The following is a 17,922-nucleotide window of genomic DNA, read 5'->3' on the forward strand; positions in this document are numbered from 1 at the left end:
AGACTGAATTTAGGACAGAAGCTGTTACAGAGCAACAGTTCTAAAGTCTATTATCTTATTCCTAGATAAGAAAACGGTGTCAAAGAAACATCCTAAGTTTCCAAAATATCCCAGATACTGTCCTAACTTTAAGATAAACCCCAGAGTGTCTTAACTTCTTCTTTAATCCTCTATTTCTATTGTTTTATACAGTGATGGGCAGCCAGAGTTCACTATCCATCCATTATCTAAGCCGCTTCTCCGTCAGGGTCGCGGGGGGGGTGCTGGAGCCTATCCCAGCAGTCTTCGGGCGGAAGGCAGGATACACCCTGGACAGGTCGCCAGCCCATCGCAGGGCAGACAGTCAGACACAGACAGTTACTCACACCCAGGGTTAATACAGCATGTCCAATCGACCTGACTGCATGTCTTTGGACTGTGGGAGGAAACCGGAGAACCCGGAGGAAACCCACGCAGACACGGGGAGAACATGCAAACTCCACACAGAGAGGACCCCAATCACCCGGTCGGGGAATTGAACCCAGGCCCTCTTTGCTGTGAGGCGACAGCGCTACCCACCACGCCACCGTGCCGCCCCAGAGTTCACTATAACTAGCATAATAATTCTACATTTATTTACATTGAAAACTGTGATTTGACTTGAGGTTTATGTAACAGCGTTTTTTAAGAACTCAGACGCTGCAGGCACGATCTCCACCTTCCCTCTTATTAGATTAGGGTGTTAATGTTTGATAAAAACTCATCAGATACAATCTTACAGTGATGGTGGTGAATAATGAGGAGACTGAACGTGTGTCTGTTTATTAGAAGGAATAACGTTAGTGTGCTCGGCTAAAGTGCTTGGGAAATGAAACTGAAACTGAGAGCGACGACATCTGATAAACAGTGTTGACACAATATTCTTATTCTTCAGTTTATCACACTTTAACTTTGACCTTTTTTTTACATCAGTAGTGGTAGCTAACACTAGCTATCTGGCTAATTAACATGATTACATGTGTACGTTTCAGCTGTGCGCGTATGACCTGTGGCTAGGTAACAGACACGACAGTTGATCGTCGACTTCAATTGAGTAAGTTAAGATTTCCTAACTTGAGATGAGAAAAGATGCTGTAAGATTTCCTAACTTGAGATGAGAAAAGATGCTGTAAGATTCTGAAATTATGATCAGATTTGCTTTTGTAATAGATCTCATCTTGACCTGTCAGATTTTAGGATTTTCTGTCTTTAAGTAGTGTAACACTGTTTTGTCCCAGAGTTCAGTCTTAGACGTTGGTTGCTCTTTCTGCTTTTCACAATCCAAGTAATCCACACAGAACACCAGCAGCTTCTTAGTTTGATGTGTCCCTCTCCTTTTTTTTCCTTTTCTTTCTTGATCAGCTACACATCCTTTCAGACCCATATCACTGAGTCATCTTCTCACAGTGAGAAACACCTGTGGATGTTTTCAGGAGAAAAGCAGCTTGATTTTCTCCTCTCTCTCAAAGGCGAGAGCTTTAAGTGCTGTTTATCTGATGGGGGCGGTTTGGGGATCTACAAGCTCTTTTTTCTGTATTCAACTTTTTGATTAGAAATGAAATAAATGAAAGGTGGTCTTTTACACAGCGTATTATGACCATTTTCCGCTTCAGCAGGCATAATAAGAGAAGCAAGCTGTTGCTGCCATTTAGAATTTTTGCTACATTGCCTGCATGTTGTTGCTTCATGCAAAAACCTTGTATCCCAATTTTTGTCTTGTTTTTTCCTTTTGATTATTTTAAATATTATTATCATTAGCAGTTCTGAAATCTGGGGGTGCTGCATCCCCCTTAACACCCTCACTCCATGCATCCAATTTATATTGTATACCATTGTATACTCACCAGCTTATAGCATAACTTATGCAGATATTTGTTGTTTGTTGATGGATGCTGCTCAGTAATCTTCCCTCATTGGTCTGAATACTGATGTTCGTGATGGGTGGATTATGGATTATGGATTTCGTAGCTTACTTTCAGCGCAGGTGGGAGGAGTAGCCTAAAACATACTCAAGTAAAAGTTTTCTTTTCCTTAGTTCTTCACTCTCATAACTGTATATTGTTCAGCTTATGCTACATTCATGATCAAGTGGAAACTGGGAAATTTCCAAATTCAAAGTGGGAAAAACCTTTTTGAATGTCCTTCATAATTTCTACTCGGAAAGATGGAGTTTCTCCAGAGCTCAGAGGCTTATTATTCATTAACTACAAATACTTCAATGCAAACTAGCTGAGCTACTCTTAGGTTATAGAAGTGTATAATGAAACTTTGGGACCACTGGTAGGCCCTGATCATTTGAGGGGTTCTCTGAACATCCAGCAAGACAGGAACTTAAGCGCTTTTTGAAGCGCTCTTTGTCTAAAGTGAAATTATAAAGCTCAAACATCAGAGGTTTGACCAATCACAAAGCACAACAGATGTTGTTAATAACAAATAGGGGAAAAAGAAATGAGTAACTTTAAAAAAAAAAAGAAAAAGAAATGAGTAACTACAACCCCAATTCCAAAAAAGTTGAGACGCTGTGTAAAATGCAAATAAAAAGAAAATGGAATGATCTGCGAATCTCACAGACCCATATTTTATTCACTATAGAACACAGGACACATATCAGATGCTGAAAGTGAAACATTTTACCACTTCATGAAAAAGATTAACTCATGTCAAACTTGATGGCAGAAACGCATCTAAAAAAAATGGGACAGGGCAACAAAAGGCTGGAAAAGTAATTGGTACTAATACAAAACAGCTGGAGGAGGAATTTGCAAATAACTCATATGACCGTGAGTCTTTGGACCCTCAGGCAGCACTGCAATGAAAGCAGGCCTGATTCTGTACTGGAAGTCGCTGCATGAGCTCAGAAACACTTCCAGAAACCACTGTCTGTGAACACAGTTCACTGTATAATCCACAAAGATGAAGCTGTGTCATGCAAAGAAGAAGCCACATGTCAACACAACCTGGAAACGCTGCCGTCTTCTCTGGGCCTCTCTCTCAAAGCTCATTTAATATGGACTGAGGCAAAATGGAAAACTGTTCTGTGGTCAGATGAATCAAAATTTTAAAGTCTTTCTAGAAACCACGGACTCGTGTCCTGCAGACTCAAGAGGAGACAGACCATCCAGCTTGTTTTCAGTACACAGTTGAAAAGCCTCCATCTCTGATGGTCTGGGATTACAATAGTTCCTAAGGCGTTGGCAGCTCCCACATCTGGAAAGGCTCTATCAATGCTGAAAAGTAGAAAGTGGCTTTAGAACAACGTGCTCCCAACCAGACAGCGTCTCTTTCAGGGAAGGCCTTGCATATTCCAGCAAGACAATGTTAAACCACATACTGCATTCATCTCAACAGCATGGCTTTACAATAGAAGAGTCCAAAAGAAGAGTGCTGAACTGGCCGGCCTGCAGTCCAGACCTTTCACCAATAGAAAACAGTGGGTGCATCATGAAACGAAAAATCCGGTAAAGAAGACCCAGGACTGATGAGCAGCTAGACTCCTACATCAGACAAGAACGGCACAACATTCCTAGTCCCAACTTTTTTAGAAGATTTGTTGCTGCCTTCAAGCTTCAAATGAGTTAATGTATTCATGAAATGGTAAAATGTGATCATCTGATATGGGTTCTATCTTCTATTGTAAATAAAATATGTGTCTGTGAAATTTGCAAAACACCGCATTCTGTTTTTATTTACATATATTTACATTTTAAACAGCGTCCCAACTTTTTTGGAATTGGGGTTGTAATTCCTAATGACCGATATGTAACCACCTCTGGTTTTCAGTAGGTACTGTAGATCTGGCCGTAAAGCCACAGTTTGTGCTTGGTGTTGTTAATATAAACCAGGCCCCACCTTTGCTCTGATGAAAGAAGAGGATGCTGCTCCAGGACGTCCTTCTCCCCGGATTGCAGAGGAAACTGCTGTGGGGGAGGTGCTGTTGTAGACTTTCTGCTTCACCTTTTACAAGTTGAGCCAAGTTGACATTAAGTCTATATTCTTTGTAAATACGTTCTGACATACTTAATTCCACTCATCACCTGTGATGGAAATGGAATTGTGTACTTATGCAGTGATTAAATGACATGAATAATTACAGTGTGAATTCAGTGCTTTGAAACTGTGGCTGTCGTTCACAGTTCAGGCTAATTATTGCATAAATCTCGTGACCCAAGAAAGCATGCACCTAACGTCCACTGCTGCTGTGTCCTTAAGCAAGACACTTAACCCTATTGGTCTAGGAAGGCTTCACTGTGTTGTTGCTTCAAGGAAGTGATTTCAGGTAAAAGAATGGATGAATGAGTGCATGTAAGCAATAAAGCATAACATCTATAGTACCCATAAGCACCACTCCCTTTCCAAGCAAAGCTGTCTTAGTCAGGGCAAACATGGATTGTGACACAGTGTAGGCATTTAACATTTGCTTCTTTTATTAGACGTAGATCGTCATCGTCATAATCATCTTTATCAGAGGCATTTTCAGTATCCTGTATGGCTCTGTCTCTGACAGATGCCATGTCGAAAAAGTATATAGAAATGTTCTGCATGCTCAGTATTACAACATATTGACAAATTCCTATGTACACTGTGTTGCCAGTTTATTACACCTACCATATGGCTGCTCTTAGCATGCAAGTAATAACTGCAGCCCATCTGATGTGGCCCCTCTTTACCTTCTCCATCAATGGAAGGGGTCCCAGTAGGACTATCTCATGTTGTATTGATGTGTATATCAGACGCAGGGAGATGTACCCAATAAACTGGCAACTTAGTGTGTATAGAGCATACAAAATGCCTAGGGATGCCATACCAAACACAAAAATGGTTAGAGTTTTAATACATCGATAACACTTTACTGTTCATAAAACTACATGACATAGGCCTGCAATGGCAACTGACATAACTCTACATAACTGTTTATAAATGCTTATTCCAAAAGGCATCATCTGTCATAAAGGCTACTTTAGCTGATGAAAATTGGCAAACGTAACGTTTATAACAAACTATGTCTACTGGAATAAGTATTTATAAACATTTATGTAGGGTTATATCAGTTGTCATGACTTATGTAGGTGTCATGTAGCCTTTAAACAGCATCCTAGAGTAAAGTGTTACTGATACATCAGATGTACAGTTTCAGCCATGAGCAGTGTGCGAAACCCCCCAGTTTGAGAAACGAGTAACTGCCCATCAATCTCACCAAATCGGGCAAGTTTTCAGATTTTTGAATATGCCATGGCAGTGGTTTTTCAGAGGTAACCCAGGCATAGTCACAGTGGCGAGTCAATGAACAACCAACTGGGTGAACCAGTCTGCTGTAGCGCCACCTTCCGGCAGAGCTCTAGGTAATCAAGACTATTAAAGAGAGAAGCTTGCCGACTGTGTGGATGAAGGAGCTAAAAACTGAGCCTTCTCTGAATTTGGATTTGATTGTCTGTTTTGCTCATAAGGTGACCCCCCCATTCAGGGGGGTCCAGGATGTTATTTAGGGCGTCCAAGACCCCCTAGAACTCCCTATATTTCGCACATTGGTCATAAGTTAGCTGTCTAACTGTAGCACGTCTCAATCACAGTACCACACTGACTGGCATCTGTGTAAGCTCGTTTATGTAAAGGTTCAGCGGTCATTCCTCAGAGAGGTCATTTCTGACTGAGCATGACCTGAATAAGGTACAACCATGGCACAACGTGTATCTCAACTGGTTTTACATTATCATCACGTTATCATGGTATCCCTAATGTTTTGTACACTCAGCAGGTATACGTTATCTTTTTTTAATCTTCATTTTTTTATCCATTTAAAAATGCCAACTGTGTGAATATTTCACGAGGAATGGACCAAGAGAAACTGTCCAAAATGACATGTAATAAAATCTTACATTAAAGATAAGAGCTTGTCTCTTATAACGTTATTATTTTGGAGATATGATGTTTTCTTAAGACAGTGACCAAATATCCACCATCGATAAACTCATGATAAAAAGGCACTTGGAACTGGTTACAAATACAGATAAATGATAGACATCCCACTGTGCAAAAAAGGTTTAAATAAACTCTTCAGGCGCCGGCTACAACGAACCATAGTCTGCTACCAGTGCTTCGCACCCTGCTCTCGCACTGTGTCATTTCAATGTACAGTGTGACCAACTTTGAACTGATGTGTTCAAACTTTCCATGTAGACGGAGCGACTGGGTATAAAACAGCAACAGCCATTAAAGAAAGAGCTAATCGTCAACCATCTGACCACTGAAGTCACAGATTCACCGCGGAAGCTCCTCGACACTTTACGTGTCTCGTCTGATATAATAGAGCAAAATAAGTGAGAGTACAGAACAGAAATGATTACATGACGTTACGTTTCCTCGCTGAAGCAGTTTGGTCACGATCAGGGTGGGCGTCGCTGAGTTAAATAATTTTCATGATTACGTGATTAAGGTCATTGGTTTGTAGCCTAGCCCTCTGTCTTTGTGCGCGGCGTGCGCTACCACCCTGATGGTCAACATGCTTCTGATGTCAGAGGGCAATTCACAGCCGCTATCAGGGTCATTAAAGGACTGCATTTCAAACCGCTGCCAGTGACATACATCCCACCGCGTGACGAGCCATACTGATGTTGTTTACATATGTAAAGCAAGTGAGCAAGACAGGTTCTGCAGCAGAACCACACTGAAGCCTTTTGGGATCGATATACAGGTTCTAGTCAAAAACTAGGTTGGTCTGATATTTGAGGCTATATATGTATTTACTTAGGTTAAAGACGTAAAGAATACAGTTAACTGAACTGAAGGGTTTACATAAACACACAGTGTTAGACCAGCTGCTCTATTGGTTATTGTGTTAGGACGGGCTCCCTGTTTGAGTCTTGGTTTCTTCCTCTTTATTTTTGGGAGTTGTCCTTGCCACTGTCACCACTGGTTTGCTCACGGGAGCTCGGACCCTTGGACTTGGTCAAGAGTGTTAATTAAAGCTTCACTATGTACGTTTTGGGGATTTGGGCCCAATCCCACTTCACCCCTCGCCCCTACCACTTAGCCCTCTGTTTTGCGTGTTCACGTCTAGGGGTGGAGTGTCCTGATTCTTGGGCTATATGGTCCTCCAAACGGAGATTTTTCAGAGACTAAAAACAGACTGATATGAGGGGAAAAAAGAAAAACTGGCAAGACGGCTGAACAAGAGACCAAAGAAACCCACAAATGTGAGAATTCTCTCCATTAAAAAACATAACTATGGTTTTATCTTTAAAAGTTTAACGTCATTTCAGTGTATTATGGTGCTATTCTTCATAACAAGCATAAAAATCGCTAATACCATGCTAATGTCTCGGTAGCTAGCTAACTTTCCCGTTCCACCTTAAATAATCCAGCACTTCTGACGCCTGGGGTGCCATAATGTAACTGCTGCACCATTTAAGGTGGAATGGGGAAAATTTGAACAAGAATCTGGAGAATCTCTGAGTTCAGCTTCATCTCACTGAAGAATTAGGGGGGGTGATAATAAATAACTGCCCCCCTCTTTGAAGGCGTAAGATCCCTAAATGTAACTAAAGCCCAGCAGTGAGGAGCTGAACTTTCCCCTCCTCTGCTGTCCCTGCAGACGGGCAGGGTCGCCTACAGAGCAGCGCTAGTAGCCGTTAATGAAGTGATACTCTTTTTATTTGAGGCTCCCATTTGAGAGGGAAGATCTCAACCACTACCCTGTAACTCAGTTCTAAGGAGTTAGGGTGACACTTGAAAACAAGAGGTAGGGGTAAAAAGAAGAAATGGGATTGGGCCTTGGAGACCTTTCTAGTAGAAATGTGTAATGGTGCAGAAGAACAATTGTAACCTGACCTTCTTTTTGAGCCTGTGCATGTGCCCTTAACACATAAAGAGGTGTGACGTGGTCTGAAAACTCAGGCGAAATCTGATGCCCTCTGGCTTTTACATCATTATTTCAGTGCTTTACAGGGCGACTCATAGCAGCGCACACACTATATTGTACCACATTTCTTTTCTCCAGATAATAATAATGCTAATTATTTCATTTTTAGTTTTTCAGTTTTTGAAATAATTTGAAAAAGCCTGTTGTTCTTTATGTTGTGTGTAAATTTCATGAAGAGAGGACTTAAAGAAACAGCCCAAAATGACCTGGAAAAAATTCTGGTTCCATTGACTTACATTAAAAATAAAGGAAGTTTCTTCCTTCTCCTGTAAAGTCACCATTTCTGACAACAGAGTTATGTTATGCATAAAACTGATTTACAAGCCTGAGTGTGTAAACACACTTTCTTTCTTTCTTTCTTCTAGTATGGCTAGTATCTGAAAGACATGTTGTTGGGAGTCCTGCAGAGTTCACCTAGTGACTCCTATACTTTGATCCAGAGTACCTCCCTGCAGAATGTTTTCTTAGGAGAGACGTTCAATTATTAACACCACTATCTCTTCATAGCCAAATGTGCAGTTTCGCTAACGGCTTCACCATTTCTCAGCTGCTTTTAAACCCTGCTCCTCACAAACGTTTTATTTATTAGACAGTCCTGTGTGCAGTTTGCTTGAATAACTGCAACCTTAACAAATGGACAGTTGGTCTCAGGCGCACTGCAAGTACACACTGTGGTACATTCTGTCCTCCGCCTTTTCAGGTACACATATCTGGCCCTGCTTGTTCTAGTATGTAAGTAGAGAACTGACCAATCCATGCTCTGCTGACAAATTAGTTCTCATACCTGCTGCTTGGCTGAAAAAGCTTTACTGAACACAAGCAAAATCCCATATGCCAGTGGGAAATTGTAATGATCTTTGTCTAGAGCTGCATTGAGTACGTTAACATGCACTCAATAATCTGATCATAATCGGATTTCTGCCGTTATCAGAATATTTAAATGGTCATGTAAACGTCATACTCCAGTTAGAAGTTATTAAGAAATCCAATAAAGAGCTGGATTTTAGCTCAGTATTCTGATTCCTGGGAAAGTGCTGGGAAACTCTTCTCTCTTTTCTAGATGATGTACGTTTGTACGTTCAGGTAATGCGGCACGTTTGAGTTCTACGTTACGTTTATGTCACGTGGTCTTCTGAGAGTTTACTGGCTGGTTGCAAAGCAGAAATCTGATTACTGTCTGACTCTTGTAGATCCGGAGTTTCCCCGTTATCTGATTACTCTAAGTGCATGTAAACGTGTTGATCGGATTACTGACAAAATCCGATTTTCTGCCGTTTTCGCATGATTAAGTGCATGTAAACATGTTAATCAGATAACTGACAAAATCTTGATTTTCTCATTTAAACCATTTAAACCACTCTCTGCTCTATAAACATTGCATGAAATAAATGCCGCTCCTATAAGGACACCTTTGAGGGTGGACCATCATTAGGTTTGTTCTGGCACTGGTTTGACTCTCACTGTATTCTCTTCCTCTACTCAATATATTTTCTTAAACACGCACTTTGCAAATACACTTAGTGTTTGGAAGAGTGTTTAAACAGTACATGTGACAATGGGAAGTGCCGTGGCCCTTTTAATCTATATATATTTGCAGGCCTGTTTGTTGCAATGACCAAACAGTGATAGGCGTCACCTCATCAACCCTCAGCTGTATTTAAACAGGATGTTTAGTGACATTTGCTCTGAGGAGTTTTACGCATCAAGCATACCTGACAGATTAACTTCTGCTGCAGTCTGTCTTGCTCAGTAGCTCAGACCCATTCAGGCTGGCCTACCTCCTCAACCTCAAGTACTTGTCTAAACTCAGTGGCGTCAGCGGCGCATTCTGTGACCTGCGAGAGAACAGAAGCGCAATGAATATCAGCTGTAAATGAAAGCTGTGCGAGCTAAGGCTATTTGCCGAACCTCGAACAGAACTTTAGAGTGGTCAGTTTTGGTGACTTGTCGTAGTTATACAGATACAAGGATAGACGTAACAGTTTTCCTGCTATTCCAAGATTGGAATTGGATATGTGTCTGTTTTTTTTTTTTCTCTCCTTTTTTTTCTTTTAAACATAGAAGCACACTGCATGTTCTCATGGGTGCTGTCGTTCATATCTGAATACACTGAAAAAGAAAAAACATCTTGGTCCTCAAGTAATCATATCAAAAACCTTCAAAAGTGCTAAAATGAAGCCGAATCACTTAAAAGCAACCCTGCAATCGACATCTTTGTTAAGGGAATGTTCCAGCGTTTTCCATGTCTGTGTTTATTGTGCTGTCGCTTACCACCGACAGCAATTTCACTGCATTTCCCTTAGTAACGAAGGGGGTCATACGGCTTTGTCTTTCCAGGCCGCTAAGTCCCCCGAAATTAAGTTGAAATCCTGTTGACTCGCAACTCATTTGTAAGAGAAGCCAATGGGCAGTTACTAAATTCTGTACACAAACATGTACATGAGATATGATTCCGCATAAACGTTTACTGATGGAATTCAGCAGCTGTCCCTTTGGCTCCTGTCGTAAGTCTGTCTTGAGTAAGTGTTTTTTTTGTTCTTTACCAAGGGAAACGAGCAAAACGACTGTCCGTGGTAATTGCCTGGCCTTCAAATGCAGCACCTTAACATTAGGACGAAATCTGCTGGAGTTTGCCTTTAAGTTCGTTTAAAAAATTCTGAACTGCACCAGCTGTTTAGGCTGGAAGCAGATCATGATCACATGATGCCCATTCAGCTGACCACAGCTTGCTTGAGCATCACCATGCCAGGTGGAACGAACACCCAGGACAGGGTGTCCCGTCCTGCTTTTATCTCTCTTTCTTCGTCATCGTCATCGTCGTCATCCTCCTTTAAGGCTCCGCCCCTCTGCTTAGCCCCCAACCTGTGGGAGGGAGGAAGCAGTAAGGGGTCCAGAAGTGGCCCCCTGTGGCAGAGCAAAGCTCCGGCCCCTGCAAACCTTGAGGACATGGAAAGGTCCAGAGCCATCAGCGGCCCGTTAAAGGTATGCAAGGCCTGTGCCCCCAGCATGCTCAGCGCGGCCTCTGACAGGACCAGGGGAGCTCTTCCTTGCAAATTGAAATTTGAAAGATCTGCTCCCACGCTCCCTCGTCCTGGCCTTGCTTCCATGCCCCTGGGCTCCTGGACGACGGAGTGGCCGTGAGCCTTGATGTGCTTGCGGAGGGAGCTGGGGTCAGTGTAGCGCTTGTGGCAGCCGGCCATCTTGCAGCAGTAGGGCTTGTCTTCGTAGTGCGTCCGCGTATGTTTGAAGCGGTCACTGGAGTTGGAGTAGCGTTTGCCGCAGCCTTCGTATGGACACACGTAGGGCTTCTCTCCTGAGAGGGTGGGGGAAAAAGGAGAAACAAACTGAGGATAAAGACTAATAAACAAATAACATGGTGTCTGAAAAACCTGGGCCCAATCCCATTTCTTCTTTTTACCCTACCCCTTGTTTTCGAGTGTCACCCTAACCCCTTGGAACTGAGCTATTAGGGGTCGTGGTTGAAATCTTGCCCAACAGAATGGGAGCCTCAAATAAAAGAGCATCACTTCATTAACAGCTACTAGCGCTGCTCTGTAGGCGACCCTGCCCGTCTGCAGGGACAGCAGAGGAGGGGAAAGTTCAGCTCCTCACTGCTGGGCTTTAGTTACATTTAGGGATCATACGCCTTCAAAGAGGGGGGCAGTTATTTATTATCACCCCCCCTAATTCTTCAGTGAGATGAAGCTGAACTCAGAGATTCTCCAGATTCTCTTTCAATGTTTCAGTTCCACCTTAAATGGTGCAGCAATTACATTCCGGCACTTCAGTTGTCAGAACTGCTGGACTATTTAAGGTGGAACGGGAAAGTTAGGTAGCTAGCTACCGAGACATTAGCATGCTATTAGCGATTTTTTTATGCGTGTTTTGAAGATGGACCATAAAACACTGAAATAACATTAAACTACGATAAAACAGTGGTTATTGTAATTTTTGACCTGAGAAAATTCTCACATTTGTGGGTTTTTTGGTGTTTTTTCATTTTTTCTCATAAAACTTGGTTTGGAGTCTCTGAAAAACCTCCCTTTGGAGGGCCATGTAGCCCCAACACTTCACCCCACCCCTCTATCTCAACAAGAATTGGGACACCCTACCCCCTAGACGGGAACACACAAAACAGAGGGCTAAGGGCCAAGTGGTGGGGCGAGGGGTGAAATGGGATTGGACCTTACTGTTTGTTTGCAGCTTAAATGGAAGCTTTCACTGTGGCATATGTTACTGAGAATGTTGTTACCCTTTTTACGTTTCTAAAGAGCTAAGAGCGCTGTGGTGTAGACGCCGGCATCCGTGCTTTAAGAGAAAGTTTTTAACCAAAAGTTAAAGTAACATCACGTGTCAAATGAAAGCGCTTCAGTACGCAGGCGTTGCACATGAAATAATACATTAAGTAAAAGAGAAAGCGTGTATGGTGACTCACTACAGTCCACTTTTCATCTACATATCTAGCTTTCACTAGTTTGCTTAAATAAACAAAGAACTTGGGCTGGCCAGAACAGCATTTTACAGCATTAGAATACCTGTAGAATAGTTATTCTCAAAATCACCCATAAAAACAACGAATGTATATACACACACACACACACACACACACACACACACACACACACATTTATATATATATATATGTGTGTGTGTGTGTGTGTGTGTGTGTGTGTGTGTGTGTGAGAGAGAGAGAGAGAGAGAGAGAGAGAGAGAGAGAGAGAGAGAGAGAGAGAGAGAGAGAGAGTGTGAAATTAAGTTAAAATATTTTTGCATTTATTTCTTTAGAATTCTTTAAATTGTAAATTTTTGTGAAGGACATAGTTTATATTTTATATATATATATATTGTCTATATAGTAACAAGTATCAAACTGTAAAAACCTATTAAGTAATTCCAAGGCTAATTACTCGCTTATTAATTCTCTTCTAGTTACTTCTAGTGCTTTGCTGTCCCTTTACTGCTTTTGCACTGAGGGAAAGGATTAATAAAGCAGTATCTTATCAAATGAGTCAACAAATAAATACTATGCTACAATTTGTCTAAGACAACTTCGAGATGATCACCTGAGAAACAGGCCTGACTATGGAAGGCAGGACTGAACTGCAACCTGGCGGATAGCTTGGCAGGTACCAGCCTGCTCAGGCTTGTTTATGCAGACAGTGGATGTAGACTGCGAGTCTCACCTGTGTGGGAGCGGGTGTGTATTTTGAGGTTCTCCAGCCGGGAGAAGCTTTTGCTGCAGATAGCACACTGGTGTGGTTTCTCATTAGTGTGAGTGCGGATGTGGATCAGCATTTTGTACCTGTCCAAGAGAGGCATCTGTTATGACTTACACATACACAAACCCACACCAAGCAAAGATACATGTTTCACTGGAGTCCCCGACGACCAAAAAGCCAATAGTATTACCACGACAAGCCTTCAGTACAGATAAGTCCTTAGTCACAAACATTAGACCTTTTATAGATCCTCATGCAGGTTCTGAGCCACATTTTATGAAGTTACTTCTGCGTCAGCTGATGCTAAAATGTGTCAAACATTAAGAACCATAAAGTACCTTAATGTATCAACATAATGTATGAACATCAATCAGCTGTAATCATTTGTCATTTTGTGTAAATACAGGGTGATTAAAAAAAAAATCAGATTTCAAAATGATTTGTTTCACTTATAAATCTTTACAGATCAGTGCAGTGAGCTGTAAACGGTTTAAATGAGCATAAAGTTTATTATGTAGTTCTACAAGGTCTCAGTCTGAACCTCCTCCAGCTGGACGGACGACATCAACACCACAGCCAAACTCATCCCGTACTGGACTGAGCGAGTCGGGCGTCGCTGCACTCGTGGCTCTTTCAGTGCAATTTCAGGGATCATCCAGTGCTGTGGAGCCAACGCCGAACGCTCTGAGCTGTTGGAGCTTCACTGCCCACGAATGTCACGCTGCACAGTTCTGAGGGATTCACTCTTATTGAAGAGGAGTCTCATCTCCTGTCAGACTGAAGGGAGCCAGTCAGAAACTCTGACCCCCTCTTACAGCTGGATTGTGATTGGTTCCTCGGCGCCTCAGGTTGTAAAAACATGGTGCTTTAGATTTGAATGAATCTTGAATCACTCTGTATTATTCACAGCTGGGTGCACATGCATGATTTACGATGTAGGGTTGTAATGATGGATTCTAGGGCTTCATTTATGACTTTTAAGGTTGTGGAAGTGTCTTGGCCTTCATTCTCCAACAAAGGGTTAAAATAGTGACATTATTCACACATCAGGTCACTCCTCAGACTCCGCCTCACCATCCAGAGTCATTTCATCCATCTGTGACCATCCATCAGCCAGAGATCCAGCTTCAAAATCACCCAAATCCCACTCGCTACTGTTATACTGCATCTCTGCTTTTAGCCTTCTTATTATAGACAAAGGGCTTTCAGTTGATTTTGAGTATTAAAACTTCCTGATATTAAATATGCAGCTCAATTTGGAATTAAAAATAAAGCCTGTCTTGCTGTGTTTCAGAGTTTTATCTGAGCTGCTCAGGGTCTCCTGAAAATGACAACATATGGCATGTGTGACTGCCACATGTAAATACTTTATAACTGTAACTGTAATTGACCCAAATAATACCAAAAAATCCATTAAGCCATCCAATAAAGACTTTCTTAAAATCTTTATAAAATACTTTGCTCTAATGACCATATTTTTCAAAATCTTCACTTATCTTGAAATAATGACTTATTTTCTTTGACTGTGTGTAAAAGTCAAAATAAAAGGACTCATTATTTAACTGTTTAATTAACAAGTCAAAACTCCAACAAAAACTTGTGAGAAAATCAGCCACTTTTGATTTATGCAGTTATTTCTGCATAATAAGTCAAAATGCAATTTCCGTCTGGGATCAATAAAGTATTTTGAAAATCGTTTTGACGTCCTGCTGGTACAAACGGAGAGGAGAAAAAAGCTGTTTCACCCAACGGGAACGGCCTCCTCACAAATCTACTGTTGTGAGTTGTGGCGAGACTCCTTAAGCGCTGAAGCAAAGACTGAGTCATTTTCACCGACTTCCTCAAATGCCCATTTCGCTTTAGCGGCCGGTTCATAAATTACTCGACTCTTATCATTTTGTGAAAATTGGTACAGAAAGTAAGAAATTGTTTTTGAGAAACTTTATGAGAAACGTGGCTCTTTAGCTTCATGTACTAAACCTGAAGTACGAAACCTGGGTGTGAGTTTTATCTGGATGTGAACAAAGTCACTAAAGTAGCTTTTTACCATTTGTGAAATGTCGCTAAAGTTCGGCCTTTTCTCCCTCAGATCGACGCAGAGAAACTCTCATGCATTTGTTACAGCAGAGTTGATCACTGTAATGATCTTCTTACTGGACTTCCTAAGAAAACTATACATCCTTTACAGCTCGTAGAAAAAGCATCAGCATCCTAACCAAAACAGCACAGAGACATCAGATCAGTCCTGTTTTAAAAGAGCTGCACTGGCTGAATCGCTCAGGATAGATTATACGGTTCTGCTGCTAGTTTTTAGGCTCTAAATGACCTTAAACCACAGCTTACATCATCACAGAGTGTCTGTTTATGATCGTAGATCTGCAGATACTGACCTACAGACCCCTTCTAGAAAATACAGAAAACAGACTCGTTCAGTTTTTCTGCTTCTGAACTGTGGAGCTCAGTTCACCTTTTATTAGACCGTCAAGCTCAGTGCTCACCTTTAAGAACCATCTAAAACCGTCTCCCTTTAACTCAGCATTGAATTAAAACTCTACGCCTCGTGGTGTTTATCTGTCTGGTGGGCAGGTCAAGGGAGACAATGGCAGGAAAAAAACCTCCTAAGAGGAAGAAACGTTGAGAGGAACTAAAAATCGTGTGGTGGGGAACTGAAATTGGACGTCCAGCACATTTCAGTAATTTCTCTGCTCAGACACACCAAATGAGCTGGGACAGGCTCCAGCTGCCCCTGCGACCCAGAAAGATAAGCAGTTTAGGTGATGTATGTACACAATGCAGCATTCTCTCCATTTTCTCTCATCAGTTCCCTCACGAGTTTTGCACTGCTCTGATGACAACACCACACAGCCTCGTCAGGACTGTCCATTTGTGTGACCAATAGGCTACTAAGCAGACATCTTCATAGGACAGTCCTACCGGGGACGTTCGGCTGCAGCCTCGGCTTTGGAACGCAGTCTGCGGTTTCCATTGTGCTCCCAGTTCCCCCACCAACTGTTGGAAATGTTTGTGAAGTTATGCCTATAGGCATAGGCACTCACCTGTTAGGTAACAGCGTATTGTTGATTTGTTGCCGCATTGTTTAGATTAAAAAAAAAAAAAAAAGCTTAATCTTTGCTGATAAAGTCTTTCTCATTTAAGCATTTAAGTATTTAAACACTGAGCTAATGTGGCTGCTCAGACACTTGGCTCTTGTGTATAATCTCCCTTATTGTTTGGTTTTTTTCTCCTGGTTTGCTTTGGTAAGGCAGGTAGATTAGAAGCTGTGTTTGCTTTTCTTTTGTTTGGTCAAGTATGTTAGATTCCCCTAAATGTAACTTTTATTTTTTTGTTTTTTTACGTTTGCTGATGTTCCTTTTCTCCAATTCCACCCGCTTAGTTAAGACTCCCGCAATCACATGATGCTATCAACGTCAGGAGGGTGAAGGCAGCACAGGCCTCCTCCCAGACCTGTGAAACCAGCCACCGCTTCTTTTCTTTAACCGCCAGATCTGTTACGTCAGCTGACAGACGCCTGTGCTGACTAGCATTGTGCTGAGTGATGTGGGGAGGAAGGGGGCCATCCTACCCACACAGCTCTCTAGGGCTCCTCGCTACGGGCGGCTGTAGCATCACCAGGGATTGAACTTGTCATCTCCTAATGATACGGCCAACGCTTAGACAATTGCTCCACTCGGGAGCCCCCTACTGTTCCTTTTTAATAACACAGTATACAGAATACTTCAAGAAGGTGAAGAAAATAAGTCTGTCATTGTTACAGTACTGGTAAATGTGGCTGGGGGAACCTGAAGCAACACAAATGTCTCTTTTTTAACAGACCAGATACCAATGATGCAGAAATTATTGTGCCATGTTTTAGCTAAGCAACAATTCAGAAAAGCAACCTGTCACATCAGAGATAGTTAAAAATATTCTCGCGTTTTGTGTGACGTCACACTGAATAGTCGCGGGCAATTTGAGGACCTGATCGTCTTGCTTGTGATCCACTTTGGGAATTTGGCAATGCCCCCATTAACCCCTTAAATGGCCAGGGCCCACCAGCGGGCCAAAATTTTTTACAAACATTTATAACCTCAGAAGCTCCTGTAGTTGCTGAAAAATAAGCCTTGGTATGAAATAAGCCTGGGATAATAAGGATTAAACTCGTTTAAACAACGCGTCGGTAAACGCTTAGAACAAATTGATTTCAGAGCAGCAATAAATTGCTAAATATATTGATACTTGCATGTTTTTTGGTGCAGAAATGTAGTTTGTGGGAAATTATGGCTGTTGTTTCATGTTATATGAAACAGAAACTGTTTTGAAGAGTTCTTTTGATCTGCGAGACAGACACATTTGCTATGGTTCTTACTAAAAAAACTGTCCCTCTCACCAAAACTCATCGGTTCTCGCTATTAACTTTGTGCTTTTTGGCTGTAGTTGGGACTAAATGTCAGTAAATTGATTTGCAGGTCTAGTCAAAGACAAAAGTCTCTTACACGGCGTAACACAATGCAAGTTTACGGTTCTGCTGCCACCGTCAGGTGTGATATATTGACTGGCGGGCCGGGTACAATGAGAAACTGTGGCCAATTAAAATCTGTCCACGGGCCACATTTGGACTTTGGACACCACTGTTAAAGTCATTTTGCAGCTATTTTTTTAAACTAACCACAAAAATGTGAGTTAAGCAAAGTAAATGAGGTACTACTCAGTTAACCCTTGTTGTGTTGATGTGTTTGTTACTCAGTGATCTGTTGACCCACTACATTATTA

At 41.8% G+C, this 17,922-nt stretch overlaps 1 protein-coding gene across 1 annotated transcript in view; it reads right to left on the bottom strand.

Annotated features, from left to right (window-relative positions):
• Positions 1–9,886: 9,886 nt before the first annotated feature.
• Positions 9,887–17,922, bottom strand: part of glis2a (GLIS family zinc finger 2a) — a 37,727-nt gene continuing 29,691 nt past the window's right edge. Inside the window, exons 6-7 of the mRNA XM_017686846.2 lie at positions 13,117–13,235; positions 9,887–11,246 (exon numbers count right to left, since the gene is read on the bottom strand). Coding sequence (XP_017542335.1) covers positions 10,645–11,246; positions 13,117–13,235 — 721 coding nt within the window. The 3' untranslated portion in view covers positions 9,887–10,644. The remainder of the gene's footprint in view (positions 11,247–13,116; positions 13,236–17,922) is intronic.

The sequence above is a fragment of the Pygocentrus nattereri genome, chromosome 25, assembly GCF_015220715.1.
Source record: "Pygocentrus nattereri isolate fPygNat1 chromosome 25, fPygNat1.pri, whole genome shotgun sequence".
Taxonomy (NCBI): domain Eukaryota; kingdom Metazoa; phylum Chordata; class Actinopteri; order Characiformes; family Serrasalmidae; genus Pygocentrus; species Pygocentrus nattereri.